Consider the following 26,947-nt stretch of genomic DNA (forward strand, 5'->3'; position numbering starts at 1 on the left):
TGATAGTAGATGATCAGCCATGATCTCAAAATGGCGGTGCAGGCTCGAAGGGCCGAATGGTCTACTTCTGCACCTATTGTCTATAATGTAAAGACTATCAGTATTTGGATAGTAAATGGTTGGACCAGTTTGCATTGGTTTGGTTCTGCCTAAATTTTCTATTCTTTGATTTGAAATTGGAAAAACATTGGAAATTCAGTGATAAAAACAGTAAATATTGTATGTAGTTTAGCATCTCTGTGAATATTCATGTGAGTTATTGTTTTCAATAATGATGAAATCTAATAATAGGAGTAGATTTACTGATAAAAATGGTGCTACATATATTGCTCTCAAAACAACCAAATACAAGCTGGATAAAACATTTGTCATCATTAATGCAGCAACAAAAGTCTCACTGAGAGTAATGCGTATTTATTTTCCTTTTCTTAATCTTTTATGAATATGCACCAAATCTTATAATTTCACATTCACATTTTTTATGTTATACTGTATATGAAGTACAATAACAATACTATTTAGAAAGTTGTCTTTTAAAAAGATTAATATTAATAATTTCTGAATAGTTATTCTAAAATGCTTAATTTATTTCAATCTGTCTCTGTCACGCTTTATCAATGATCATCATTGCTCAAAATTTAAAAATTAGTATGGCACATTAGAGATTTTTTTTAGAAGATTATCACCAATTTGGACACTTGCTCTCAAAAAGGTTTACCACCCACCCTTGTCCTACACTATTATTGAAATTCATTCTGACAATACAGATCTTTTTCCCTCCATTAGCCCTTTCCCCACACTTACTTTCTTGTGTTTTGCAGCATACAATATATTAATACTTTGCATTTTTGAATCACATAAGCCAAAGGAACCTCAGTACAGAGTTAATTTATAAATCACTTGAGAACTGTTGAGCACAAATCTTAGAAGTCAGAAAGCTAGTGGGGACTCTATAATAATGAATATAAAATTCTTTGTCCCCTCATCCATATTATAAAAAATAGTAGCAATAAATCCAATCTTCAGAACATCACTGAGGAACATTGCTTACTAAGTAAATATCCTTTATACTATCTTCCATTTTCATTTTTTCTTTTATAACATATCTCAAAATTTAAATTTTAACAAATATTACTTAAAATCTCCAATGTACCAAAAAGGACAATATTAATTATTAAAAATCACTTACTTCTCAAAGTGCTGGTCAGAAATACTAAGACAGTGGGTTTCCAGGATCTTTCGCAATTTAGCAAGGCTAATTGTACCAGTTCTTTCAGGATCATTCATCATAAAAGACTTTTGTATTTCATCCCAATTGTGTCTAATTTTGTCACACAGAATATCTTCTACCTGGTTGAAATGCCAAGCAAGGGTAAATGGAAAAGCAAGAAATTAAGTAAGAAAGCAAGAAAACGTCAAACTTTGCTTATGCACAGATTTTTTTCATTAAGCCTCTCCTGAGTAGGTGAATCCTTCTATACCTACAAAATTAAATCACTTAGTAACGTTGAGATTTAAAGCTTGTTGTGGGCTTCACATACTTCGTAAGTACTGGCTTTTAGCAGTTTAATTCTTCTGGTTTAAAATACTGAAGCACTTCACAATCACCCTGCAGACCATCAAAGTATCCAAATAAACTAACCGCACTGAAGCACCCCAGAAGCCTCTCGAGTCTAACCAAAGATTTAATTTAATTGGCCCCTTTAAATTTTGTTCCTACAGCTTCCTTTTTCAATTGAACACCAGATGGCACAGACAGGAAGAAGCAAACCTAATGCTTTTCAAGACCAAATTCACAAAGACAAAATCTTTATAAATGGTGTAATAAAATCTATTAAAGAGATAGAGGTGTTTCATCCTGATTGATTCCTCTATATGCCTTCCAGCAGAAATTGGAGCAGTATAGTAGTCAGAATTGAGGATCCTGATGAACTACAATTCTCAAAATTAGCTTTTATGCACACCTCTGGACATCAAATGTGAGGGTTTCTTGCCTATATTGTTTAATAACATAAACATCCTGGCTTTAACTATCTCTGCCTCTCAAAAATGTTTGTAAACATATATACTTATACATCATCCCCATCTATTCATCACCTACCTAATTATACAAATTTAATCTGCTCTTCTGAGGTGTTTCAAATACCAAAAGGAAGTAGTTGCATCCTTTAAGTACATACATTGTTCCAATAAAGCAATCTTAACATGATATACAATTTTCATTACAGGCTATAGCTGGCTAAGATGTGAGAACTTTTACATAGGCCACACCTCCAAAGAAGTCAACAATAAGGTAGAGCAGTATGAAATGTTAAAGATTCAGTTTTCTTCTGGCCAACATTAGCTCGAACCCTTCAGCAAGCCTGCAGGAGATACAATGCAACACTTAAGTGATTGCTGAGGATCATTTCCTAATCATTGGCCAATTAGTGGATCTGTGCAAATTCAGTTAAAAAAAAGTTTGTGACCAATTACGATCAGGCAGACTTCATCCCAAACATTTTGAAGGTACAGTATGTGTGCACCTCTGTTCCAGCCCCAATATCCACCACCTTTAAGAATGGGACCATAGTTTATCAAATAATAATGCTTGCATCATGGACCAATTTCTCTGCCACTGGACACATACTAATGCCTAAATTATGTTATGAACTTGATGATGAGATTCACATTCACATTTCCACAAGAGACTACAGAGGAGGTTTGTTTCAAATTCTACTTTCTGAATGAGAACTAAACAATATTATGTCACAAACAATAATAACACAACATCCCAACATTCCTTCCTTCTCACTGAAAGCCATAATTCTAGCACCTTGTCCGCATTATTATACGCTGTGCTGTAGAAGCTGGCTGGGAGAGTTCAAGTTAATGGTCTGAGTCATCCTGTGCTTCTGACTCATCCTATACTTTTGTGAAAATAACAGATCTCAGCTCACAGTGAGATTACTCGATAAGAGCATGTCATTTTACTTCAACAGTCTTTCTGACAGTGCATAGTTTTCAACCAAACAATAAGTCTTTTAGTCACTTTCACATAGTTGCCTGTTGCTTCCATTTCTCGAAGATTAATGTTGGCAACTCCCTTGCAAGCACATTTCCTTCCCTTCTCCAGCCAAGTATTTTTGATATTAACAGAAAAATCACTACACTGCGCTAAAGGTTTAAAAAAAAGACTACCATATACAGCGGCCATCGTCAGAGTGGACTGAGTCAGAGTGGGACGGCTTTGGCTCAACAGGCTTTGGCGTAAACAGGCAGAGGCAAGGGTAGGTTCCAGTAAGTTCTGTTTTGTTCATTTAGAGTAGAGAGAATGCCAGGCAGGATGTGGGAAGTCAGGGACCTGGTGTCCCTGACAACGACACCTGCAAGAAATGCATCGAGCTGCAGCTCCTAACAGACCGCGTTAGAGAACTGGAGCAGGAGCTGGATGACCTCAGGATCATTCGGGAGAATGAGAAGTTTATAGATAGTAGTTTCAGGGAGGTAATTATGCCAAAAGAGCAGCGCACAGGTAATTGGATTACCGTCTGGCGAGGGAAGGGGAAAGGGCAGGCAGAGCAGGGCTCCCCTGTGGCCATTTCCCTCAACAACAAGTATACCGATTTGGATACTGTTGGGGGAGAAATGACTTATCTGGAAGGGAGGGGGGAAAGAAGAGGAGAGCGGTAGTGATAAGGGACTCGATACTTAGAGGTATAGACAGGAGGTTCTGGGGTCATGACAGAGATTCCCGGATGGTTTGTTGTCTCCTACGTGCCAGGGTCATGGATGTCTCTGATCGCATGCACAGCATTCTGAAATGGGAGGGTGAGCAGCCAGATGTCATGGTACACATCGGTACCAATGACGCAGGAAGAAAGAGTGAGGAGGTCCTGAAGAGTGAGTATAAAGAGCTTGGTAGAAAGTTAAAAAGCAGGACCTCGAGGGTGGTAACCTCAGGATTGCTACCTGTGCCATGTGCCAGTGAGGGTAAGAATAGGATGCTCTGGAGGATGAACACGTGGCTGAGGAACTGGTGTAGGGGGTAGGGTATCAGATTTCAGGATCATTGGGCCTTCTGAGGCAGGTGGGATCTATACAAGAGAGACGGATTACACCTGAACTACAGGGGGACCAATATCCTTGCAGGGAGGCTTGTTAGTGCTATTGGGGGGGGGGGGGGGGTTTAAACTAGATTTACAGGGGGATGGGAACCAGTGTGTCAGAGTAGATAGTGGAGCGGGAGTGAAAATAAATGATGTTAAAGGTTCATGCAAAGTCACAAATAGGAAGGTTGTACGTGGTGGTAATAACCTTCTGAGGTGTGTCTATTTCATTGCGAGGAGTATAGTGGGGAAGGCTGACAAGCTGAGGGCATGGATTGACATGTGGAATTATGACATTGTAGCCATTAGTGAAACTTGGCAGCTTAATGTTCCAGGGTTCGGATGTTTCAGACGTGATAGAGGCAGAGGGATGAAGGGTTGGGGGGTGGCATTGCTAGTCAGGGAAAATGTTACAGCAGTGCTCAGGCAGGACAGATTAGAGGGCTTGTCTACTGAGGCAATATGGGTGGAGCTGAGAAACAGGAAAGGTATGACCACATTAATGGGGTTGTATTATAGACCACCCAACAGTCAGCAAGAATTGGAGGAGCAAATCTGCAGAGAGATAACAGACAACTGCAGGAAACATAAAGTTGTGACAGTAGGGGATTTTAATTTTCCACATATTGATACTCCCATACTGTAAAAGGTCTAGACGGGTTAGAGTTTGTAAAATGTGTTCAGGAAAGTTTTCTAAATCAATATATAGAGGTACCGACTAGAGAGGATGCAATATTAGATCTCCTATTAGGAAACGAGTTAGGACAGGTGATGGAAGTGTGTATAGGGGAACACTTTGGTTCCAGTGATCATAACACCATTAGTTTCAACTTGATCATGGATAAAGATAGATCTGGTCCTCAGGTTGAGGTTCTAAACTGGAAAAAGGCCATATTTGAAGAAATGAGAAAGGATCTAAAAAGTGTGGATTGGGACAGGTTGTTCTCTGGCAAGGATGTCGTTGGTAGTGGGAGGCCTTCAAAGGAGAGATTTTGAGAGTGCAGAGTTTGTATGTTCCTGTCAGGATTAAAGGGAAAGTGAATCAGAATAAGGAACCTTGGTGTTCTAGGGATATTGGAACTCTGATAAAGAAGCAGAGAGAGATGTATGACATGTATAGGAAACAGGGAGCAAATGAGGTACTTGAAGGTTATAAAAAGTGCAAAAAATACTTAAGAAAGAAATCAGGAGGGCTAAAAGAAGGCATGAGGTAGCTTTGGCAGTCAAGGTAAAGGATAATCCAATGAGCTTCTACAGGTATATTAAGAGCAAAAGGATAGTAAGGGATAAAATTGGTCCTCTTGAAGATCAGAGTGGTTGGCTATGTATGGAACCAAAAGAAATAGGGGAGATCTTAAATGGGTTTTTTATCATCTTAAACTGGCATGGAGTCGATGGAAATAAGGCAAACAAGTAGTGAAGTCATGGAACCTATACAGATTGAAGAGGAGAAGATGCTTGCTATCTTGAGGCAAATCAGAGTCGATAAATCCACAGGACCTGACAGAGTATTGCCTCAGAGCTTGAAGGAGACTAGTGTTGAAATTGCAGGGGCCCTGGCAGATAAATTTAAAATGTTGGTATGTACGGGTGAGGTGCCGGAGGATTGGAGGATAGCTCATGTTGTTCTGTTGTTTAAAAAAGGCTCTAAAAGTAATCCGGGAAATTAAAGGCCAGTAAGTTTGACGTTGGTAGTAGGTAAGTTATTGGAAGGAGTACTAAGAGATAGGATCTACAAGTATTTAGATAGACAGGGACTTATTAGGGAGAGTCAACACGGCTTTGTGCGTGGTAGGTCATGTTTAACAAATCTGTTGGAGTTTTTTGACGAGGTTACAAGGAAAGTGGATGAAGGGAAGGCAGTGGATATTGTCTACATGGACTTCAGTAAGGCCTTTGACAAGGTCCCGCATGGGAGGTTAGTTAGGAAGATTCAGTTGCTAGGTATACATGGTGAGGTAGTAAATTGGATTAGACATTGGCTCAATGGGAGAGGTCAGAGAGTGGTAGTGGAGGATTGCTTCTCTGAGTGGAGGAGGCCTGTGACTAGTGGTGTGCCACAGGGATCAGTGCTGGGTCCATTGTTATTTGTTATCTATATCAATGATCTGGATGATAATGTGGTAAATTGTATCAGCAAACTTGCTGATGATACAAAGATTGGAGGTGTAGTGGATAGTGGGGAAGGTTTTCAAAGCTTGCAGGGGATTTGGACCAGCTGGAAAAATGGGCTGAAAAATGGCAGATGGAGTTTAATACAGACAAGTGTGAGGTATTGCACTTTGGAAGGAAAAACCAAGGTAGAACATACAAGGTAAATGGTAGGGCACTGAGGAGTGCAGTAGAACAGAGGGATCTGGTAACACAGATACAAAATTCCCTAAAAGTGGTGTCACAGGTAGATAGGGTAGTAAAGAGAGCTTTTGGTACATTGGCCTTTATAAATCAAAGTATAGAGTATAAGAGTTGAAATGTTATGGTGAGGTTGTATAAGGCACTGGTGAGGCTGAATTTGGAGTATTGTGTGCAGTTTTGGTCACTGAATTACAGGAAGGATATTAATAAGGTTGAAAGAGTGCAGAGAAGGTTTACAAGGATGTTGCCAGGACTTGAGAAACTGAGTTACAGAGAAAGGTTGAATAGGTTAGGACTTTATTCCCTGGAGCCTAGAAGAATGAGGGGAGATTCGATAGAGGTACCTGTATACAAAATTATGATGGGTATAGATAGAGTGAATGCAAGCAGGCTTTTTCCACTGAAGTTAGAGGACAAAAAAACCCACAGGACATGGGTTAAGGGTGAAGGGGGTACAGTTTAAAGGGAACATGTGGGGAGTAGCTTCTTCACACGGAGAGTGGTGGAAGTGTGGAATGAGCTGCCAGATGACGTTATAAATGCGGGTTCATTTTAACATTTAAGAAAAACTTGGACAGGTACATGAATGAGAGGTGTATGGAGGGATATGGTCCAGGTGCAGGTCAGTGGGACTAGCAGAAAAATGGTTCAGCACAGCCAAGAAGGGTCAAAAGGCCTGTTTCTGTGCTGTAATGTTCTATGGTTCACTTTCGGAATACAGATTCATGGACCCTACTTGAACTAGGATTTTCTTTTTAAATATTAATGGAATATAAGTATTCTTCTATCAGGATTTTAAAAATTGTTAAAACGGGCATTTCTGCATTCAGAATTGCCAAAACACACGCAGTTCACTAAAGTTCACAAATGCAACTTACGAAAGCAAATTTGCATCAAATATTTCACAAAAGTAAACAGACATACTTACAGTTTTCCACATTGCTGCTGCAGGAGTATGCTTCTTGACAGTTTTAGTTCCATTCAAAGAACTTTGGTTCTTCTGGTAAAGAAAACAAGGGGAAAAACTTATAGATCTTAAGTAATAATTATAAAGTATCAGCATTTTAAGGCATATTACAAAAGAAGGAAAATGGAAGATGGTGATAAAATGATGTATTCAAATTGGTAAGCGAGTTCCCCAGTGAGGTTCCGGGACCTTAGTTTTTCTTTTTTTTTTAAAAAAATGTGGACGATGAGATAGCAAGTCACCCGTCTACGATTTCAAACTCCAAATGGCAGGAATAATTCACAGTGCAAAAGAAATTCCCATCTGCAGAACAGGTTCAGTAATATGAAAAACAACAAAGTGCATAGGAGCAAAAATATCAAGGAATCCAAGTACACAACACTTCAATTATGTAAGTACTTGGCACAAGTTTACAATTTCACTTTAACAAGAGTCTATGACAATGTGTGTTTTTTCTACCAAAGCAAGAAACCTATTAAGCACTTTAGCAGAAAGGTATATGAAAAAGAATTTTAAAAGTACATGCAATATTTCAATGTTTTCCTGTGTTGATTATAAAGACAAGGATGTTATGCTTTAACTGCATCAAATCTTGGTGAGACCATTTTGAAGTACTGTGTCATTTCTGGGTGTTCCACCACTAAACAAATATATTGGTTTTGGAAAGGGCACAACAGGAATATCAAATTTCAATGTAAAGTACCAATGTTTACATCCCCTTGTGTATAAAACAGCTCGGATGGAGAGGGACAGAGTAGCTGCAATATTTATGAGAACACCAATAATTTTCTCTGTACTATGCTAAATGGTATAACATAATAGATTGGTTATAAAGAAATGTTAAAGGTCAAACTAGCAATAAACACTCTACAAATTCAACTGGAGTAAGCCATTGGAGTGTAGGATCCACCTTTCCTACAGATCTCTTCATACAGATCTTTACTAGACATATATTTAATTGAACAAAGCTGATAACTGTTGACCAGTAGATGTGAATCTAGTTGAATGGGACTATATCCTCCTGATATTCAGGCATTTTCTATCAAATGATTTCCCCTTTGAAATATTAACTCCTTTTCCCTTCCCACAAATTCTGCTGAACTACCTTGTGTCTCCAATATTTTCTGCTTTTATTTCAGGCATTTTTTTACATTGCTAACTAGAAGACTTTGCAAATTAATTCCCAAGATCTATAACTACTATTTTCATGAAAGGTTGCTGTAGAACTTGTTAAATTTAATCAAAACTTAATGTTTCTTACTTATGTTTACACTTACTGTGAAAGAAGAGAGTTTACTTTTTTAGGTATTGTGTTATAAGTCATATAAAGTGGCGATGCATTCATCAATGTTCCATACAATTTTTTTTAGCTTTGCAATTATTATATATTGATGAGAAATCAATTAACTTGGCAGTCATTCATAAATGTTGATTTGATTTCCAATTGCTTCAAAATATTAGATGAGAATAAAGACATGTTCTTTAACAAAACAGTGGATTGACCATTCAGGACAAATGAAAAAGAAGTGTTTCATCCAGAAGCTAGCAAAGCTTTGGAATGCTTTATCCCAGAGGGTTTTATAAATTCAACTACCCAGTATATTCAAGAATTTCAGTTTGTTTCCTTTACTTTTTGCCACCTAAACAGTTTTTGTTTTCCTTTTCATTACTGTAAAGATGTTAATCAAAATTTACTTCTGCAGCCACACACCTTTGCATAACAAATGTCTCCAAATCAGCTTCTACTCACCTTTCACCCAGTATAATCTCATTTTAGTAGATGAGAATGTAGGGTTAAGATTATAATCATATCAAGCATGGTTTTGTTGGTGTCACACAGGCTCGAGGGGCCCATATGGTCTACCCCTGCTGCTAATTAGTAGGTAGGTATAAATTGTTAACACTGTTTCTCTATCTCCAAAGTCACTGCAGAGTATTTCAAATATTTTTTTTACCACTAGAACTAAAGACAAATACAGATGGTTAGGAATATCCAAATCATATGGTAGCAACAGTATAGGAAGGATGTGGAAGCATTGGCGAGGGTGCAGAAGAGGTTCACCAAGAGTTACCTGGATTGGAGTGTATAGCTATAAAGAGAGGTTGAACAAACTTAGATTGGTATCTCTGGAGCAAAACAGTCTTAAGAGAATCCTAGAAATATATAAAACTTTAAGAACATAGATTAGATAGAGTGTTTTTACCAGCGTGAAAATGTTGACTACTGCAGAGCATAAGGTAAGAAGATGGAAATTTAAAGGGGATATGCAAGACAACATGTTTTAAAAACACAGAGAGAGTGGTAAGCATCTGGAATGCACTGGCAGGGAGGTGGTGGAGAATGATAAGATAGAGGCAATCAGACAGACATGAGAGCGCAAAGGACATGGAGCATTTGCAGGCAGATGGGGTTAATTTAATTTGGCATTCTGCCCATTGCAAGAATGCGCCTATTCTCGTGCTGTACAGTTCTGTGCTCTTTCTATGTTCCCTCAAACTTCTCTGTTTGCCTTTGATAGTGTGACAGGATATGTTAGTTTGATTTGCAGGTGCATCTAACCATTACAAGTGCATTACACAATTCCCTCACAAATACTTATACTATGACCCAGGATTACTGGAAGGAGATTAAAATTTTCAATTTAAAAGGGAAGAATGCTGACATACATATTATTAGAACTGTCTGCTTTAACAATTAAAGATTTTTTTTTATAAAACCATGGGCTATAGTCTGAATTACTCAACTTTGTTTTTTTCAATATTACCCCAAACCATCAAATACAAAGCAAAAGCTTTGCTGATTCTTTCATATTGTGATCTGGTGTATGGTGTACTACTGTGTGAGCCTGCTAGCAATTTTAATTGTAGTGCAGTGGGAAACATTTCTGCAAATAAATGTTGACAAACCTTTGAGACATTATAACTACTCTATTATAATCTTCACAGAATATTGATTTATCACTAAATTTTATATATATGCAGAGTGTTACAGCATGTTTCACAAGATACAAAACTATTTAAATTTACTTGACAACACTCACTGTTTTCTGACTACCTCCAAAGATTGACATATCATCAACCACTTGGTTTCAAAACAAAAAAAAGTGATGTTTGACATACTTTTCCTTCAATAAGTTCCATAAGTTGGTTATAATGAAAATAGCCACTGTGTTGTGGATCCAGCAATAACATAAATGTTTTGATCTCCTCATCAGTTAGACGAAAAGGGAAATGCTGTAGAATTTGACGTAGTTCTTGTCTAGCTATTATGTCTTTGCATTTCTGAGAAAAAAATAAAATTGCTTTACTATAAAAGCATTATAGAAACATAGAAACATAAAACCTACAGCACAATACAGGCCCTTCGGCCCACAAAGCTGTGCCGAACATGTCCTTACCTTAGAAATTACCTAGGGTTACCCATAGTCATTATACAAAGGATCATTAAAAATAACATTGCCATTATCTAAAGTCCAATTACTTGCATTTATACATTAAAATGTATTTCTGAAAAAGTTCAGCTAAGCTATTTGAGGGTATGTTTATAACTCTGTAAAGTTTAAGTGTATTTTAGCACCAGAAAGCTACAGTTATTCAGTGTAAGAAATACAAAATTTTTGAATTATGACATACCTCCTCCTCCAAGGCAGGGTATCTCTCCTGGAAATATTTATGAAGCTTCAGGACAACATCCATAACCTTTTTGTTCCCAAACATTTCTCCAGCATGAGTCAAGTTGTGACAAGATGACAGGCTGTGTTTCAAAATAATGAAAAAGATGAAGACTGAAGCACAAATAAGAAATTCTAGACTTTATTTTAAAGACTGAAATGGTACTATTATGACACCAAATCTTTGAGGACCAAATTTACAATTTCAGTGATATTGCCAGTATGACATTAAATCAATATGAGTTACACACATGGTAAATTTTTATCCAACCTAGCATTCTAGTGCATTAGGTGAATATCGAACTGCAATGACAGTCTGAAAGAGTGATGCTCCTGTGGAAAACTGGTCAATATTTTCCTTAAAATACCTGAAGTCCTAAATACATGAATATCTTAATTTATAGAAGGTGCAGTTCTCTGCAAAGCTAGCATTTATTACACATAAAGTACTTGGCCATCTCATTAGTTTTCTTAGACACCAGGGCCCTTTGTTAATTGGCTCGGTGAAAAGCGTTTATACTTGAATTGTCCATCTAGAAGCAGGTACCGTTCAAATGATATTCCTGGTGAGCTCAAACAACAGTCTTTTTGGAGTAAACTGAAAGTGTACTGTACCAAGCTGCAGCAAAGTGTTCTCTATAATTTCTCTACCTGCTAGCATGTATTTTTCTTGACACAGTCATTATCCAAGAAAACTTGACAGAGATTCAGAAAGACTACATTGATTCACTGAACCATTCATCATTCACCAAAATCCTCTCTCTGTCAGCATTTGAAATTATTCATGAAAACATCTGACAATAAATAGCGACTGGCAATACAAAAGCATATTGTTTGCTGCCTTGATTTAGTTGATATCCAAAATTGAAATTCCTCAGACAAATAAACAAAAACAAAATGAATCACAAACTTACTCCAATTGTGCTCCAGATTTATGTGAACCACACGCAGGAGACCTTGGAGTTTCCTGGATAACAGTCATACTCTCAACCTGCGAAGGGCTACACAATATACAGTTTACTACGTGTCTCCAGTATCCTAGATATTCTAATTTCTACCATTTACCTGACCTTGCTACCCCTACCCATAGTGTGTACTAGTGTTTGCCTGCTGGAATTTGTGACCTCTTCTGAATCCTAGCGCATTAGTAACTTTGAAAATCTCCATACAAAACTTCAATGAATTAAAATGAGTGACTGTGAACATATGAGGGATGCTCCTCCTCACCGTACTGAAAATTTTGGGGAAATTGATACAGAAACAAATTGGAAAAAAGTAATTTAAAGATGCAAAAAAATAAAAATTAAAACCAAAGGAGCAGAAAGGAGATGTATTATGCGGATGTGCCATGCGTGTTGTTTATGACCAACTAATATCATTTATTATGACTCAAGAAATGAGAAAAAAATACATCTATATACGTTCATTGTGCATTCTCAAAAAAGGAGAGAGTGGATCTCTAAGATGCGTGACAATATAACAAGTCACAAAGAACTAAATAATATATACTTCTGCTCAGTGGAAAAAATGTGGTCAAATCTAACCAGCAAGTCGGGATTGCAAGATATGAGATATCATTGCTAAGTTCTGTCTTATTCCAATCCCACCTCTCAAGTCACCATCAAATGCTGCTTTAACTGGAAAATGAAATCTTGTTCTATAAGAATGCGAATACAAATTTGTCCAAAGTGATTACAACCATTCAAAGAAATTAAGTGCAACCAGATACGCCTTTCAAAATTGAAATGAATCAGGACAGATCTGCATCTTTGTTGTGTCATTTCCTGTTATATATCTAAGCAAAGAAATTAAACAGAAGTAACTATTACTTGAAAAACATCACACAACAGAAATAGCTATTAAATCCGCTATCCAGAAAAATAAACTTACATATGATTTGGTTGATGCTTTGATAATGCCCATTTGTCCTCCAATGGCTGTGACTCTGAACAGTTCAGTAAAAATTGTTTCCATGCTACTTTGCCATTAGTTTCAATTTTATACCTAATAAAACAAAATTCAAATACTGTATATGTGAAATGGGAGCTTATTAAACCTATAGGTTATGAAAAACAAGTAAACTCAACCTCCTGAAAATTTATCTCACGGAAATATTTCCCTGAAAGAAGTAACGAACCTTAAGTAAAACATTTAAGGTATTAAAGCTATCCAAATAATCTTTGGGACATTAAGGCACATACTCCATAATTTCAAGCAAGTTTATTCACTTTTCATGACTGATAATCCATGGCTACGTGTCAAATGGAAATCATGTTCCATTCATTATGGAACCAGAATTAATATGTTGGCTCCATAAGGCTCCTACAGCTGCCTCGATGCATTTAATCCTGCAGAGAGAGGGCAAGATTGCAGTGTCCATAGGCATTTTCTGATCAGTGGACACCTAATGGTCTACAATGCTTTATAAACAGCCAAAATGAAGTATTGATTTAGTTGCACATTCAATTTAGAAAGAAGGTTTGAAGGGAAAAGTTGTTAAACTGAATTGTGACAGATGACCTTTAAATGACAATAAGAGGAATTGCAAGTAAAAGTAACTTGAAACCAATTCTGACTGATAAATTAGAAATTATTTTGCTGTTTGGAAGATCACTACAAAATTAGTCTCAAACCAGCTTCTCCTTTATTAATGTGTTTACTACAAATGTAAAAAGTCTGTGTTTAACAGGTCACTGGTATAGCATGAAGGGATGGGGAAGAAGAGAACAAGTATTTCCCATTTTAAAAATGTATAGTCTATATTGTTCAATAAGCAGAGCAAATAAAGATTGCACAAATGCAAGGACAGGACCGGTTTAATGTTAATGTATTATCTACCTTCCGAAGCCTGGATGGTCAGAGGACTGTCGCCAGGATAACCAGTAAGATTTACAAATTATTTTAGAATCACAGAGTTAGAGGTGTACAACAAAGGAGCATTTGGCCCACCACATTGATGCTGCCCTTTTTGGCCAATTAAAAAATTCAAGTGCCTGCCTTTAAGTCTACTAAATATACCCTTTATATTTGATTCTCACACCTCCTCTGGCAACAAGTTCCAGATATCACTCTCTGTGCAAAACACTTTCCCCTCAAACCCCTTTGCAACTCCTTCTCCTATGCCCTCTTACCCTACCATGAAAAAAGAGCTCAACTACCTACACTATCTATGCCTCTTAAAATGATAAATACCCCTATCAGGTCACTGAACCCAACCCTTACACTCCAGCCTCCTTTGCTTCACAGAAAACAAACACAATTTCTTTAATCTCTCCCCATAACCAAAGACCTCTAGTCCCAGTAACATTCTGGTGAGTCCCTCTGCGATCCCTCCAAGTAACCACATTCTTCCTTTATTAAGGTAAATAGAACTGCACATAATGTTCCCAGTGCAGTGTTCAGTAAAGCCACAACATAATAACTTTATACTCCATGAAGGCAAGCATGGCATACATCTTCTATACTTTCTTATCTGCCCCTGTTATCTCTTTCAGGGACCTGTGTATTTGATTCTCTAAGTCCCTCTGTACATCATATTCCTTTCTGCTCTATCACTGTCCCACTTCCATTCAAAATACATCACTTTTCACTTACAAGGATTAAATTCCAATCTTTCTATCTGAACTAAAGCCTTAGATAATATTCCTTGATTTCCATATGACTACCAATTTTCATGTCATCCATAAACTTACTAATCATTCCTTCTATATTCACACCCAAGTCATTACATAATAAACAACAAGGGTTCCTACACCAATCCTTGTAGTACACCATTGGTCACAAACTTCCAATTCCAAACTTTCACTACCTGTCTCCTATCACTAAGCCATTTTCAGTAATCAAGCTAACAGGATCAGCAATACAAAGCAACACAAACAGCTCCTTGGAATCTTCTCTTGAAGACCTTTACTATCACGCAGGACAATATTCGATGCAAATATACAGGAAAACCTTAATTCACCTTATGGTTCCAAATAAGCAGGCTACAGAAAGCTGCAGGATGGAAAAGAAGTAAATGCTATGAGCCTATTCCTCACACAACTAAGCTCTGCAAGAATTTAAGGAAAGGTGACAGCTTTGCAAACAAGTGTTCAGCCGAGCAAACATGACTACCAATAACAGGTCTGTTAATTACATATGCCCTTTGGAGGGATGTGGCATTGACTGGTCGATCAACTGAATCAAAGGGATGTTCGATTCTGTTCGGAGAGGAGATGCACTCCGAGCTGGTTAAGAAGTAATAGCTATATCTTTGTGCAATGTCTTTGAAAATGTTCATCTATGATGTGTAATCTGTCAATTAGATGATACAGGTCATATGCAAGTGTGTTTAAGATACAATAACAAGCATTCTATGAGTTGTTTTTGAGACATCCCAAAACTTTGTATCTGGTTGACCTCCTTGTGTGTGCTGAAGTAACTCAGTGAACAGGGAGGTTTGAATTTCAACTGATTATGTGGGTATGGGATGTGACAGAAGTCCAATGGCAATAGGCATGAGAGTAGGATATGCTAGATACACTCTGAGGGCAGAACAATGTTCTGGGCAGTGTGACCTGCTTGAAAATAGAAACATAGAAAACCTACAGCACAATATAGGCCCTTCAGCCCACAAAGCTGTGCCAAACATGTCCTTACCTCAGAACTACCTAGGTTTATCCATAGCCCTCTATTTTTCTAAGCTCCATGTACCAATCCAGGAGTCTCTTAAAAGAACCTATCATATCCGCATCCACCACCGTCACCGGCAGCCCATTCCACACACTCACCACTCTCTGCATAAAAACTTACCCCTGACATCTATTCTGTACCTACTTCCAAGCACCTTAAAACAGTGCCCTATTGTGCTAGCCATTTCAGCCCTGGGAAAAAGCCTCTGACTATCCACACGATTGATGCCTCTCATCATCTTGTACACGTCTATCAGGCTACCTCTCATCCCCCATCGCTCCAAGTGGAAAAGGCAGAGTTCACTCAACCTATTCTCATAAGGCATGCTCCCCAATCCAGGAAACATCCTTGTAAATCTCCTCTACACCCTTCCACATCCTTCCTATAGTGAGGCAACCAGAACTGAGCACAGTACTCCAAGTAGGGTCTGACCAGGGTCCTATATAGCTGCAACATTACCTCTCGGCTCTTAAACTCAATCTCACGATAGATGAAGGCCAATGCACTGCATGCCTCCTTAACCACAGAGTCAGCCTGCGCAGCAGTTTTGAGCGTCCTATGGACTCAGACCCAAACATCCCTCTGATTATCCATACTGCCAAGAGTCTTAACATTAATACTATATTCTGCCATCATATTTAACCTACCAAGGTGAACTACTGCACACTTATCTGGGTTGAACTCCATCTGACACTTCTCAGCCCAGTTTTGCATCCCATCAATGTCCCACTGTAACCTCTGACAGCCCCCCCACACTATCCACAACACCTCCAACCTTTGTATATTCAGCAAACTTTCTAACCCATCCTTCCACTTCCTCATCCAGGTCATTTATAAAAATTACAAAGAGTAGGGGTCCCAGAACAGATCCCTGAGGCATACCACTGGTCACCAACCTCCATACAGAATATAACCCGCCTACAACCACTCTTTGCCTTCTGTGGGCAAGCCAGCTCTGGATCCACAAAGCAATGTCCCCTTGGATCCCATGCCTCCTTACTTTCTCAATAAGCCTTGCATGGGGTACCTTATCAAATGCCTTGCTGAAATCCATGTACACTACAACTACTGTTCTACCTCCATCAATGTGTTTGGTCACATCCTCAAAAAATTCAATCAGGCTCGTAAGGCACAACCTGCCTTTAACAAAGCCATGCTATTCCTAATCATATTATGCCTCTCCAAATGTTCATAAATCCTGCCTCTCAGGATCTTTATCAACTTACCAACCACTGAAGTAAGACTCTCTGGTCTATAAAATCCTGGGCTATCTCTACTCCCTTTCTTGAATAAGGGAACAACATCCGCAACACAAAATCCTCTGGAACCTCTCCTGTCCCCATTGATGATGCAAGGATCATCACCAGAGGCTCAGCAATCTCCTGCTCCCGCCTCCCATAGTAGCCTGGGGTACATCTCATCCGGTCCCGGCGACTTATCCAACTTGATGCTTTCCAAAACCTCCAGCACATCCTCTTTCTTAATATCTACATGCTCAAGCTTTTCAATCCACTGTAAGTCATCCCTACAATCGCCAAGATCCTTTTCCATAGTGAATACGGAAGCAAAGCATTCATTAAGTAAAAACACAAAATGCTGGCAGAACTCAGCAGGCCAGACAGCATCTATGGGAGGAGGTAGTGACGACGTTTCGGACCGAAACCATTCATCAGGAGTTAGGTACCTCTGTTATCTCCTCCGGTTCCATACACACTTCTTCACTGTCACACTTGATTGGTCCTATTCTCTCACATCTTATCCTCTTGCTCTTCACATACTTGTAGAATCCCTTGGGGTTTTCCTTAATCCTGTACGCCAAGGCCTTCTCATGGCCCCGTCCGGCTCTCCTAATTTCATTCTTAAGCTCCTTCCTGCTGGCCTTATAATCTTCTAGATCTCTATCATTACTTAGTTTTTTGAACCTTTTGTAAGCTCTTCTTTTCTTCTTGACTAGATTCACCACTGCCTTTGTACACCACAGTTCCTGTACCCTACCATCCTTTCCCTGTCTCATTGGAACATACATATGCAGAACCCCACTTAAATATCCCCGAAACATTTGCCACATTTCTTTCGTACGTTTCCCCAAGAACATCTGTTTCCAATTTATGCTTCCAAGTTCCTGCCTGATAGCCTGATATTTCCCCTTACTCCAATTAGATGTTTTCCTAACTTGTCTGTTCCTATCCCTCTGCACTGCTATGGTAAAGGAGATAGAATTGTGATCACTATCTCTGAAACGGTCTCCCACTGAGAGACCTGACACCTGACCAGGTTCATTTCCCAATATAAACTCAAGTACAACACACGTAACAAACTCTACCCTGTCTAAACCCCTTGCTCTAGGAAGATCCCAATTGATATTTGGGGAATTAAAATCTCCCACCACAACAACCCTGTTATTAATTCACCTTTCCAGAATCCGTCTCCCTATCTGCTCCTTGATGTCCCTGTTACTATTGGGTGGTGTATAAAAAGCACCAAGGAGAGTTACTGACCCCTCCCTGTTCCTAACTTCCACCCACAGAGACTCCGTAAACAATCCCTCCATAACTTCCTCCTTTTCTGCAGCCATGACACTATCTCTGATCAACAGTGCCATGTCCCCACCTCTTTTGCCTCCCTCCCTGTCCTTTCTGAAACATCTAAAGCCTGGCACTTGAAGTAACCATTCCTGCCCCTGAACCATCCAAGTTTCTGTAATGGCAGCAACATCATAGCTCCAGGTACTGATCCACGCTCTAAGCTCATCCGCTTTGTTCAAAACAGCCCCAGTAAATGATTTACATCAACAAAGAGTGGATAAAAGAGTAAATTTGGATAGGATGAAAGTGAGTGAGTTTGTAATGAAACAGAGAGCCATAGATTGAGGGTTTTCAACTTTGCTTGTAAATATATGAAAGGAAGTGCAGCAAGAGATAGAGATTAAAATAAGCATCAGATAAAAAGGAGGCTGGGACACTTGTTCGTCCATCTCTGCTCTTCTCCCTGAACCTTGTTCACTGCCTTTCCCTCTAACATCTCCGTAAGGTCTGTCTAATTGTCTTAAGCTGCCTTGTCCATTTAAGACTTGAGAGAGAAATGGATTATGGACTGGATGCTTTCAGTTTTAAAATGTCTTAAACTGTCTTGTCGAATTAAGACTTGAGAGAGTAATGGTTTAAAGAGAGTGGATGATTTCAGTTTTAAAGAGTTGCATGGAACTTGGCAACTTTTGCGTAACTCGAGGTAGAGACGGAGCCAGAAATACTGCTAGAATAAATAAACATGACGAAGGGTCTCGGCCCAAAATGTTGACAGTACTTCTCCCTATAGATGCTGCCTGGCTTGCTGCGTTCCACCAGCATTTTGTGCGTGTTGCTTGAATTTCCAGCATCTGCAGATTTCCTTGTGTTTGCTGTACTGATTCTGTCTTTTTTTCCCCAGGACTGGGGTAAAATCCAATTTAGATTTCTGCATGTTATCTTTCTCCCTCAATGATTAGTACTAATAGGTATTTTTTATCTTATATAATAAACAAGAAATTGTTTAAAATGTTCAGACAAAAATTTTAAATTAAATGAATAGTATTAAGTACACTTATGTCTTACCTGCCCATTATGTGATCAAAGACTTCTTTACTCATTGAAAATAAAACATTGTTGAAAATTGTCTGGAGCTCTTCCATTGAGACTAAGCCACTTTTGGTCACATCAGAAGTTGAAAATGCTTGCAACAATTCATGGTAATTGGAGTGCAACTGGAATAAAAAAGGAACATGCTACTAACTCTGTTTAATTCTTTAGTTTAAATGTCCTTGTCATGAAAAATTACACATACAATTGGACTGGGAGACTTGGGTAGCTTTAAAGAATATTTACCTTGATGTTTGAATACATGAGGCAATAATTGAATATGCAAATAGTGAGTGTATGATAGTACCTGACAATAATATTTTTTATTTAGTAATAAAAATCACACTGGTAATTTCTAATTTCAATCTCTACAGTTGATAATAAAAATTAAATATAAAAATTTAGAAACATCAGATTAAAAAGAGCATATTTTTATATACAATGCTTTTTTTTTTCAAGAGAATAATAAAGCATTACCAGTATATTAAACAGTTTCGGTGAGGACAGAGAACAACAATAAGGTAACGTGAGGGAAATTCTTACTTTTTATCTCCCTCAAAGATTTTTATTCATGGCAGATGAGCTTAACCCCGTGTCATGTTCTTCCTGTGAGTTTTACACCATCGCTTAAAGAAGGATGTAGGCAAAAGGCAGGTAACTATAAGCCAGTTATTTAACATCTATAGTAGGATAATTGCTTGAAGCCATCATTAAGGGAAAAAAATATCAAGACATCTGGATAGAAGTGGTTTCATCAAGCAGACAGCATGGATTAATGAAGTGCAAACTTACTGGAGTTCTTTGTGCACAGAGATTAGATGGGAACAGGTGGCTATTAGGATTTCCAGAAGGCATTCAATAAAGTGCTATGTAAAAGACTTATTCATAAGATAAGGATGCATGGAGTTGGGGATGATGCATTAGCATGGTAGAGGATTATGAAAAGGATAGATAAAATAGAGGCTGGAAAGTTGTTTCCACTGGTAAGAGGTAGGGACATAGCGTCAAGTTTGAGGGAATAGATTTAGGACAGAGATGAGAAAAAAACTGCTTTTCCCAGAGAGTACTGCATCTGTGGAATTCTCTACTCAGGGAAATAGTACACGGCTACCTCATTAGCATTTCCTCCCTTTTTTTTGCAGTGATACAGACACATTGCTCTGAGCAAAAGTTTTTTTACATGGTCTGAAAACTGTGTGGCAATTTAAATGTTTTTTTTGTAATATGCATACTATGAATATTTAGAATGAAAATTTAAAAAAACACACATTTGATGTTATTTATTAATTGAAGGGTATAATGAAATACAGGATGACAAAGAAAATCATTCACACTTCCGTAAACTTTTCTTCATCTCTCTTTATTACAAATCCATTGTCTACAAACACTGTCCAGATTAATTTGCATCCAGATGAAAGATACTTCTTAGCCCTCATTAGATCATTCAAATATTCCACTTCTAGTCTGTTTCTGGATTTAAATTTGATTGAATTCATACTACTGAATCCTTGTTCGCAGACAGCACTAGAAGCTTGAAGTGATCCAATGATGTCAACAAGAATTGACAGTTCATCAAATTCTTCATTTCTAAGCACATAGTTCAACATATCAGCGAACATATTAATTGAAACAGTTTTAACTTTTGCAGAAATCACAAATTTGATATTACAGAAATGCTGCAACATTTTTGAGGCAATGCTTTCAGCGTAGTTCATAATAGTAGTTGAATATTTTTTGTCAGTCATACAGCATTCTCTTCTCCAGATTCAAAATTAGTTGGTTTGCAATAGCAAAAGAGACAAAAGCTTGACATTCTCTTAACTCATTGTCAGGAAACCTATTATCCAAGTGATTACACACATTGAATGAATCAAATAATAGAATAATGAATTGAATAAGTCAAAATTATATAACATTATATAAAAGAAAATTGCAGCTGGGGGAACAAAGGCTGTGCATGCGAGAACATTTCAGTAACTGCATGGCTGCGCACCGACTTAGCTTAGAGGGAACAGTGCTCATTTAACATATTTCAAGCATAGTTACAGCATAGCAGGGGGATTAGGGGTTATGGATAAATGTAGGTAGGAGGTGCTGAATTCATGTCCAGATCAGCCATGATCTTATCAAATGGTGGAGCAAGTTCGACCTGACAGATGGCCTACACCTGCTCCTATTTCTTATTTTTTGATAGTCTGATATTTTTTTCCTTCCATCTCTTTTTTCCAATTTTTCATCATTCAAATTTTCATTCTCCTGTACTTTCCATGCACAAATTTATTTGAAGACTACTGGAAAGTTATGAATCATTTATTGTAAATATTGCATGAATACACATAATTAGACATACATTCTTACATTTGTAGGCACAGGAATAGAAAACAAGTATTAAATTCACCTTCATGAGAAAAACAGTCCTTCCAGGTGAGGTGACACTTCACCTGTGAGCCTGTTGGGGTCATCTACAGTATCCAGTGCTCTCAGCATGGCTTCCTGTATATTAGTGAGACCTGATGTAGATTAGGAGACGACTTCGCTGAGCACCTGTACTTCGTCCACCAGAAAAAGCGGGATCTCCCAGTTGCCACCCATTTCAATTCTACTTCCCATTCCCATTGCAACATGGCAGTCAATGGCCTTCTCCACTGCCGCAACGAAGCCACACTCAGGTTGGAGGAGCAGCACCTGATATTCTGTCTGTGTAGCCTCCAATCTGATGGCATGACCATTGATTTCTCCAACTTCTGGTAACTCCCTCCTTCCTCATTCCCCCATTCCCGTTTCCCTCTTTCAGCTTGCCTGCCCATTGCCTCCGTCTGGTACTCCCCCCCCCCCTTCCTTTATTCCATGGTCTTTTACCCTCTCCTATCAGATCCCCCCTTCTCCAGCCATTTATCTTTTTCACCCATCAACTCCCCAGTTCTTTACTTCACCCCTCCCATTCTCCTGGTTTCACCCATCACCTACCACCTTGTACTTCTTACTCCCCACCCCCCACCTTCTTGCTCTAATTTCTCAACTTTTTTTCCAGTCCTGATGAAGTGTCTCAGCCCGAAGCGTCGAATGTTTACACTTTTCCATAGATGCTGCCTAGCCCGCTGAGTTCATCCATCACTTTGTGTGTGTTCATCAAATTTACCTTGCTTCTATTCATTAATACACTTTGGATTTACATCCATTTTAATAATTTTGGTTTGCAATCCATTTTATGAATGACTTGTACTCTCCTGAGTCCAGAGGAATAACATACTTTGTAATTGAGAAGAATATGTATTAAACATAACACCACTACCAGTGAGCAAGTTCCAGTGTCTGCCCAACTAACCTTTTAAAAAATAAGTAACACTGTTAAGACAATTGAAATTAATCCAAAACCAAACCGTAATAGTTAAAATCACAAAACCTATCATTTTTCTACTAATATTATAATTGTAATTGCTTACCATGTTTTATCTTTTAAAGGTCATTATATTTGAGCACTCACCAATATTAGCAAAAGTCATAGCTATTTCAGTCATAGCACACTATCATCATTGATTTGGATGAAAAATAACCCAGTGTTCCACTACTGTTGATCTTTTATTCAAACTCAAACTATAAACTTTCTTTATTTCTATGAGAATAACATTTAATTTAAACACACAAATCCAGTTATGCATATCAAGATGTATCAGAATAAATGAACAAATTTACCTTTTTTTGAAAAGTAGAATAAATTTCATCCATGGATAAACTTTTTGAACTTATGGGGGGCTCCTCAGTCACTTGTTGCAATTTTGGGTTTTTTTCTTGTTTTTGAACACCATTTTCCCAGTTCATTGCTTTGTGAAACCACAATTAAATATACTTTAAACACTTATAATTACCAATATAAATTTTTCTACTTTAAAGATGATTGTTTTCCATTCATGTCAGCTCACCAGAACCTTGCAATTTTTCACTCTGTACATTTCTATTCTCCACTCAACATCCAGTCTTGTTTCCTCCTTCAATGATAAATACAATCTAAATTCACAAGCATCATTCATGGATCCCTTGTGTTATCCCTTATCCCAAGATTTTGTGTAATTTTTTTGCATTATCTATGAACACTAAATCCCAAACAGTGCTAATTCTCAAATGATCATATCAATGGATGAGATGTTTCATTCTTAATTGAGGTTCCTATCTTTCACCTTTCTTCAACTTATTCACATTCAAAATTCTGCTGACTGTATTTAATCCTGCACCAATACCCAAATATACATCACTTTAAAGCTGCAATCTAAACAACCAGAATAAAATGTAATTCCATTTTAAAGTTTAACTGAATTGATAAAGATAACTCGGTCCGAAATGTACTTGCATTTCCAGTCAACATATCTTTTACTTTGGGGAGAATTAATGCTCTTCACCTAAACTGCAACAAATCTGCTAGTGGAAATTAGCGGATCCGGTAACATCAGTGGTGCATGGGGGCAGGGGAGGAGGAAATGTCAATGTTTTGGGTCAAGACACTGTAATAGTCTGATACCGGTCCTGATACTGGGTTTCAACCCAAACATCAACAATTCCTTTCTCCACACAGATGTTGCTGGACACATTGAGTTCCTATTGTACTGAGTTGTTGCTATTCGACTAACTTTCTGCTTCACATCCAGGCCCAGCACTGCTTCAGAGTCTGGAGCACAAACACGAAAGGCCAACTGATCACACAGGGTTGACAAAGGTTTGTCTGTGGGAATAGTGCAGGGGCAATGGAGGGAGTACATGATGCAACCTAATACTTCTTTTTCATACCAATGAATAAATTATAATTTTCAGTATCCAGGGTATATTTAATTTGAGTACCATGGATACAGCTCCAGATTCATTCTGTGTAAAGCAATCCTTTTTAACTGCACTCCTGGTGGAATATCAAAAACAGAATGATGACTTTAGCTGAAGTAAATGGAGACTTTGGGCAGTTACCTGCTACAAATGTAACTGAAGAGTCAACAGCAGAATAGTTATACAGTACTTGACTCATAATAAATCTCTAGAATTTAATGAAACAATGGGAATCCAGCAATAATTACCACCAAAAAGAAACGTATTTGCCAGTATGTCTGAGGATAATCACTTGAGGTCAGACTTCCTGCAGTTGTGTAAATATTGTGGGCACTTGCACAAAAATAAATGCAGTGCAGCAAGCATTTCTACAGAATGTTTTTTCCAGTGGATACATGAAACCACTTCAACCTACTGTCTGAGGTGGCTGTGCAGGAAGGTACTTTCATAATATTTAAGTATTTAAGTGAACACCCAAATTGTCATGGTATAAAAGGCTACAGGGCAAGTGCTGGAAAATGGGATCAGTACATTGGGATGAACTGCATGCTGAAAGACCTGTTTCCATGCTGTATGACTCTACGATTCCAAGATCAGTTGGCTGATAATGAGTGGAGAGCTGTGAGTTCTCCACTTATTATCAGAAAAGCAACAATAATGGGATAAAAATACTACATATGCATACATTTAACGCTGAGTTTCCCCCAACTCAAAAATCTTTAGCTTGCACAGCCCTCCTCTACCAGTTATTCTCTTTATCAGGGAGCTAAAAGACAAATGTGAGCCAAGTCATTAATCAGGTTCTCATGGAAATTAATTACATATCACCTTTGATTGTGCTGATTATTTGGAAAACAGGATCTTGAAGCCTAACTTGTATAACGATTGTGGATACAAAATTATTTATACTTACATGCAGGATTATAAGGCAACTTTGGGAATATAGTACATTTTGCTTACAGTCAAATATATTCTACATTTCTGATGATTCATAATCATGATTTCCAAATTATATATTAAAATTATAAATTTTAGATCAATTAAAGCATAGATGTGTACCAGCTGAAGTGAAAGGATGAATAACTTAAGACCAACCTTGTGCCACACCTTCTTTACTGCATTTGTTTGAGGATTCAACATGGATGCCCAGCTTTTGTAGAAACTGCACGTAATTCACTGTTCCAGTCCGAGAAAGGTTGTATCGAGAACAAAGCCTAATGGAAATATACATCTATATCAGTGAAAATAACTGCATCTAGGTTGGCTCAACAGTACAACTCCTGTTACTTGAGTTGGAGTGCCTATATTTAAAAGGGATCAAAATCTTCAATTAAACCTGTGCCCATGGATGGCAAAGCAAGCAGCACACCAAGTCCATTGCCTGTTTATAATGACCCAATACTTCCTACCAGTTGCAAGTAACCTGCACCCACCCATAAACACAAAGTTGAGTTTGCACAGATACCCCAGTGCTAACCTCCTGCAAAACATTGGTCCAAAATTCCATGGGAAGGTCCAAATGGTAGCAGAGCCTTGCAAGCCTAAATGTCATAATCTGAGAGGCCAGGATCAGCTCCATTTAGAAGACGGTAGTCCGGCAGCAATTCGCAATTGCTTTCAGAGACACCAGTGTTGACTTAGTAGCTCATAATGTAACTGTCTTGTTTCAAACTAACTTGCACATCATAAGGAAAGGTCTGTCAACTAATGCACTGATCCAAGAAATAAATATGGACAATATGAAGTAAAAGGATCAGAGGCTTGCAGATGCCACTCAGTAAGACTCAATGGAGGTAGTAGAAAGCAGGAGAAATCTCCTATGTTTGCAGGAATACAAGAAGCCATCCTGTTACACACTTAAAGATGTGCAAACAGATGAAGGAAAAATAACTGTAGACTGGAGAAGGATCTCAACAAGCTGAATGGGTAGGTGCAAAAATGAAAGAAGGAAATAAACCTATAGAAGTGGAAGGTAATGTGAAGGAAATTAGGCATGGGGATCACACAGATGATACTACACTAATGAGTAGAGGAAAAGAGGTTAAGCATATCCATAGATCTCTCTAAATAGATGGAAGGATAGATGGATGGATAAGATTTGTAAGAAAATTTTAGGCTACTTCATTCAATTAAGAAAATGATAGCAGTGGTTATACTTCTATATGAGTAATCCAAAGAGCTGAGTTACAAAATTCAGAGAAACAAGTTTAAATACCATGATTGTAATGGCACCTATAAAATACTAGATGACTTTAAAATCTTCCTTATAGACATTCTGAGATATGCCCAAATTGGGAAGCCTGCCCTGCAAACTAGATTACAAATACATGGCATAGACTGAGATGCCTTTTATTCATTAATATCTCTGGCTCACCTATCTTGATCTCTATACATTGTTCTGACCCACCAGCAAGATCACCTTAGAGGTAGTTGCAGAGAGATACTTAATCAAGAGAGCTTTGAGTTAAATGTCTTTAATACTGTTGTTATAATAGCATCGTTAGAAAAACTTCTTACTGATTGCCTGCTATTGTCAAAGCTCCTTTCCATACCTTCCATACCTTCCATCTCAATCCCCAATGCCATCCCCAAGAACTCCTATTCCCTTTAACTGCTGTATCAATACTGCTACCTGCCGAAGCGCGGAGAACAGCATGGGCACATAATTTAGTCTGAACAGGGACTTATGAGCACATTGGAGCTGTAGGAATGAGGTGGAAAGATGAAAAACACAAGGGATAAGCTACTTAACTTTGTTCTCATCTTTCAACA

At 38.1% G+C, this 26,947-nt stretch overlaps 1 protein-coding gene across 1 annotated transcript in view; it reads right to left on the reverse strand.

The window, feature by feature from the left end:
* The window catches only part of efcab6 (EF-hand calcium binding domain 6), a 96,146-nt gene that overhangs the window by 53,392 nt on the left and 15,807 nt on the right, over positions 1 to 26,947 (reverse strand). Inside the window, exons 7-14 of the mRNA XM_073059147.1 lie at positions 25,271 to 25,389; positions 23,060 to 23,187; positions 19,343 to 19,491; positions 12,972 to 13,085; positions 11,044 to 11,164; positions 10,531 to 10,692; positions 7,372 to 7,443; positions 1,190 to 1,350 (exon numbers count right to left, since the gene is read on the reverse strand). Of these exons, the coding sequence (XP_072915248.1) occupies positions 1,190 to 1,350; positions 7,372 to 7,443; positions 10,531 to 10,692; positions 11,044 to 11,164; positions 12,972 to 13,085; positions 19,343 to 19,491; positions 23,060 to 23,187; positions 25,271 to 25,389 (1,026 nt within the window). The remainder of the gene's footprint in view (positions 1 to 1,189; positions 1,351 to 7,371; positions 7,444 to 10,530; positions 10,693 to 11,043; positions 11,165 to 12,971; positions 13,086 to 19,342; positions 19,492 to 23,059; positions 23,188 to 25,270; positions 25,390 to 26,947) is intronic.

This window comes from Hemitrygon akajei, chromosome 10, assembly GCF_048418815.1.
Source record: "Hemitrygon akajei chromosome 10, sHemAka1.3, whole genome shotgun sequence".
NCBI classification, from domain to species: domain Eukaryota; kingdom Metazoa; phylum Chordata; class Chondrichthyes; order Myliobatiformes; family Dasyatidae; genus Hemitrygon; species Hemitrygon akajei.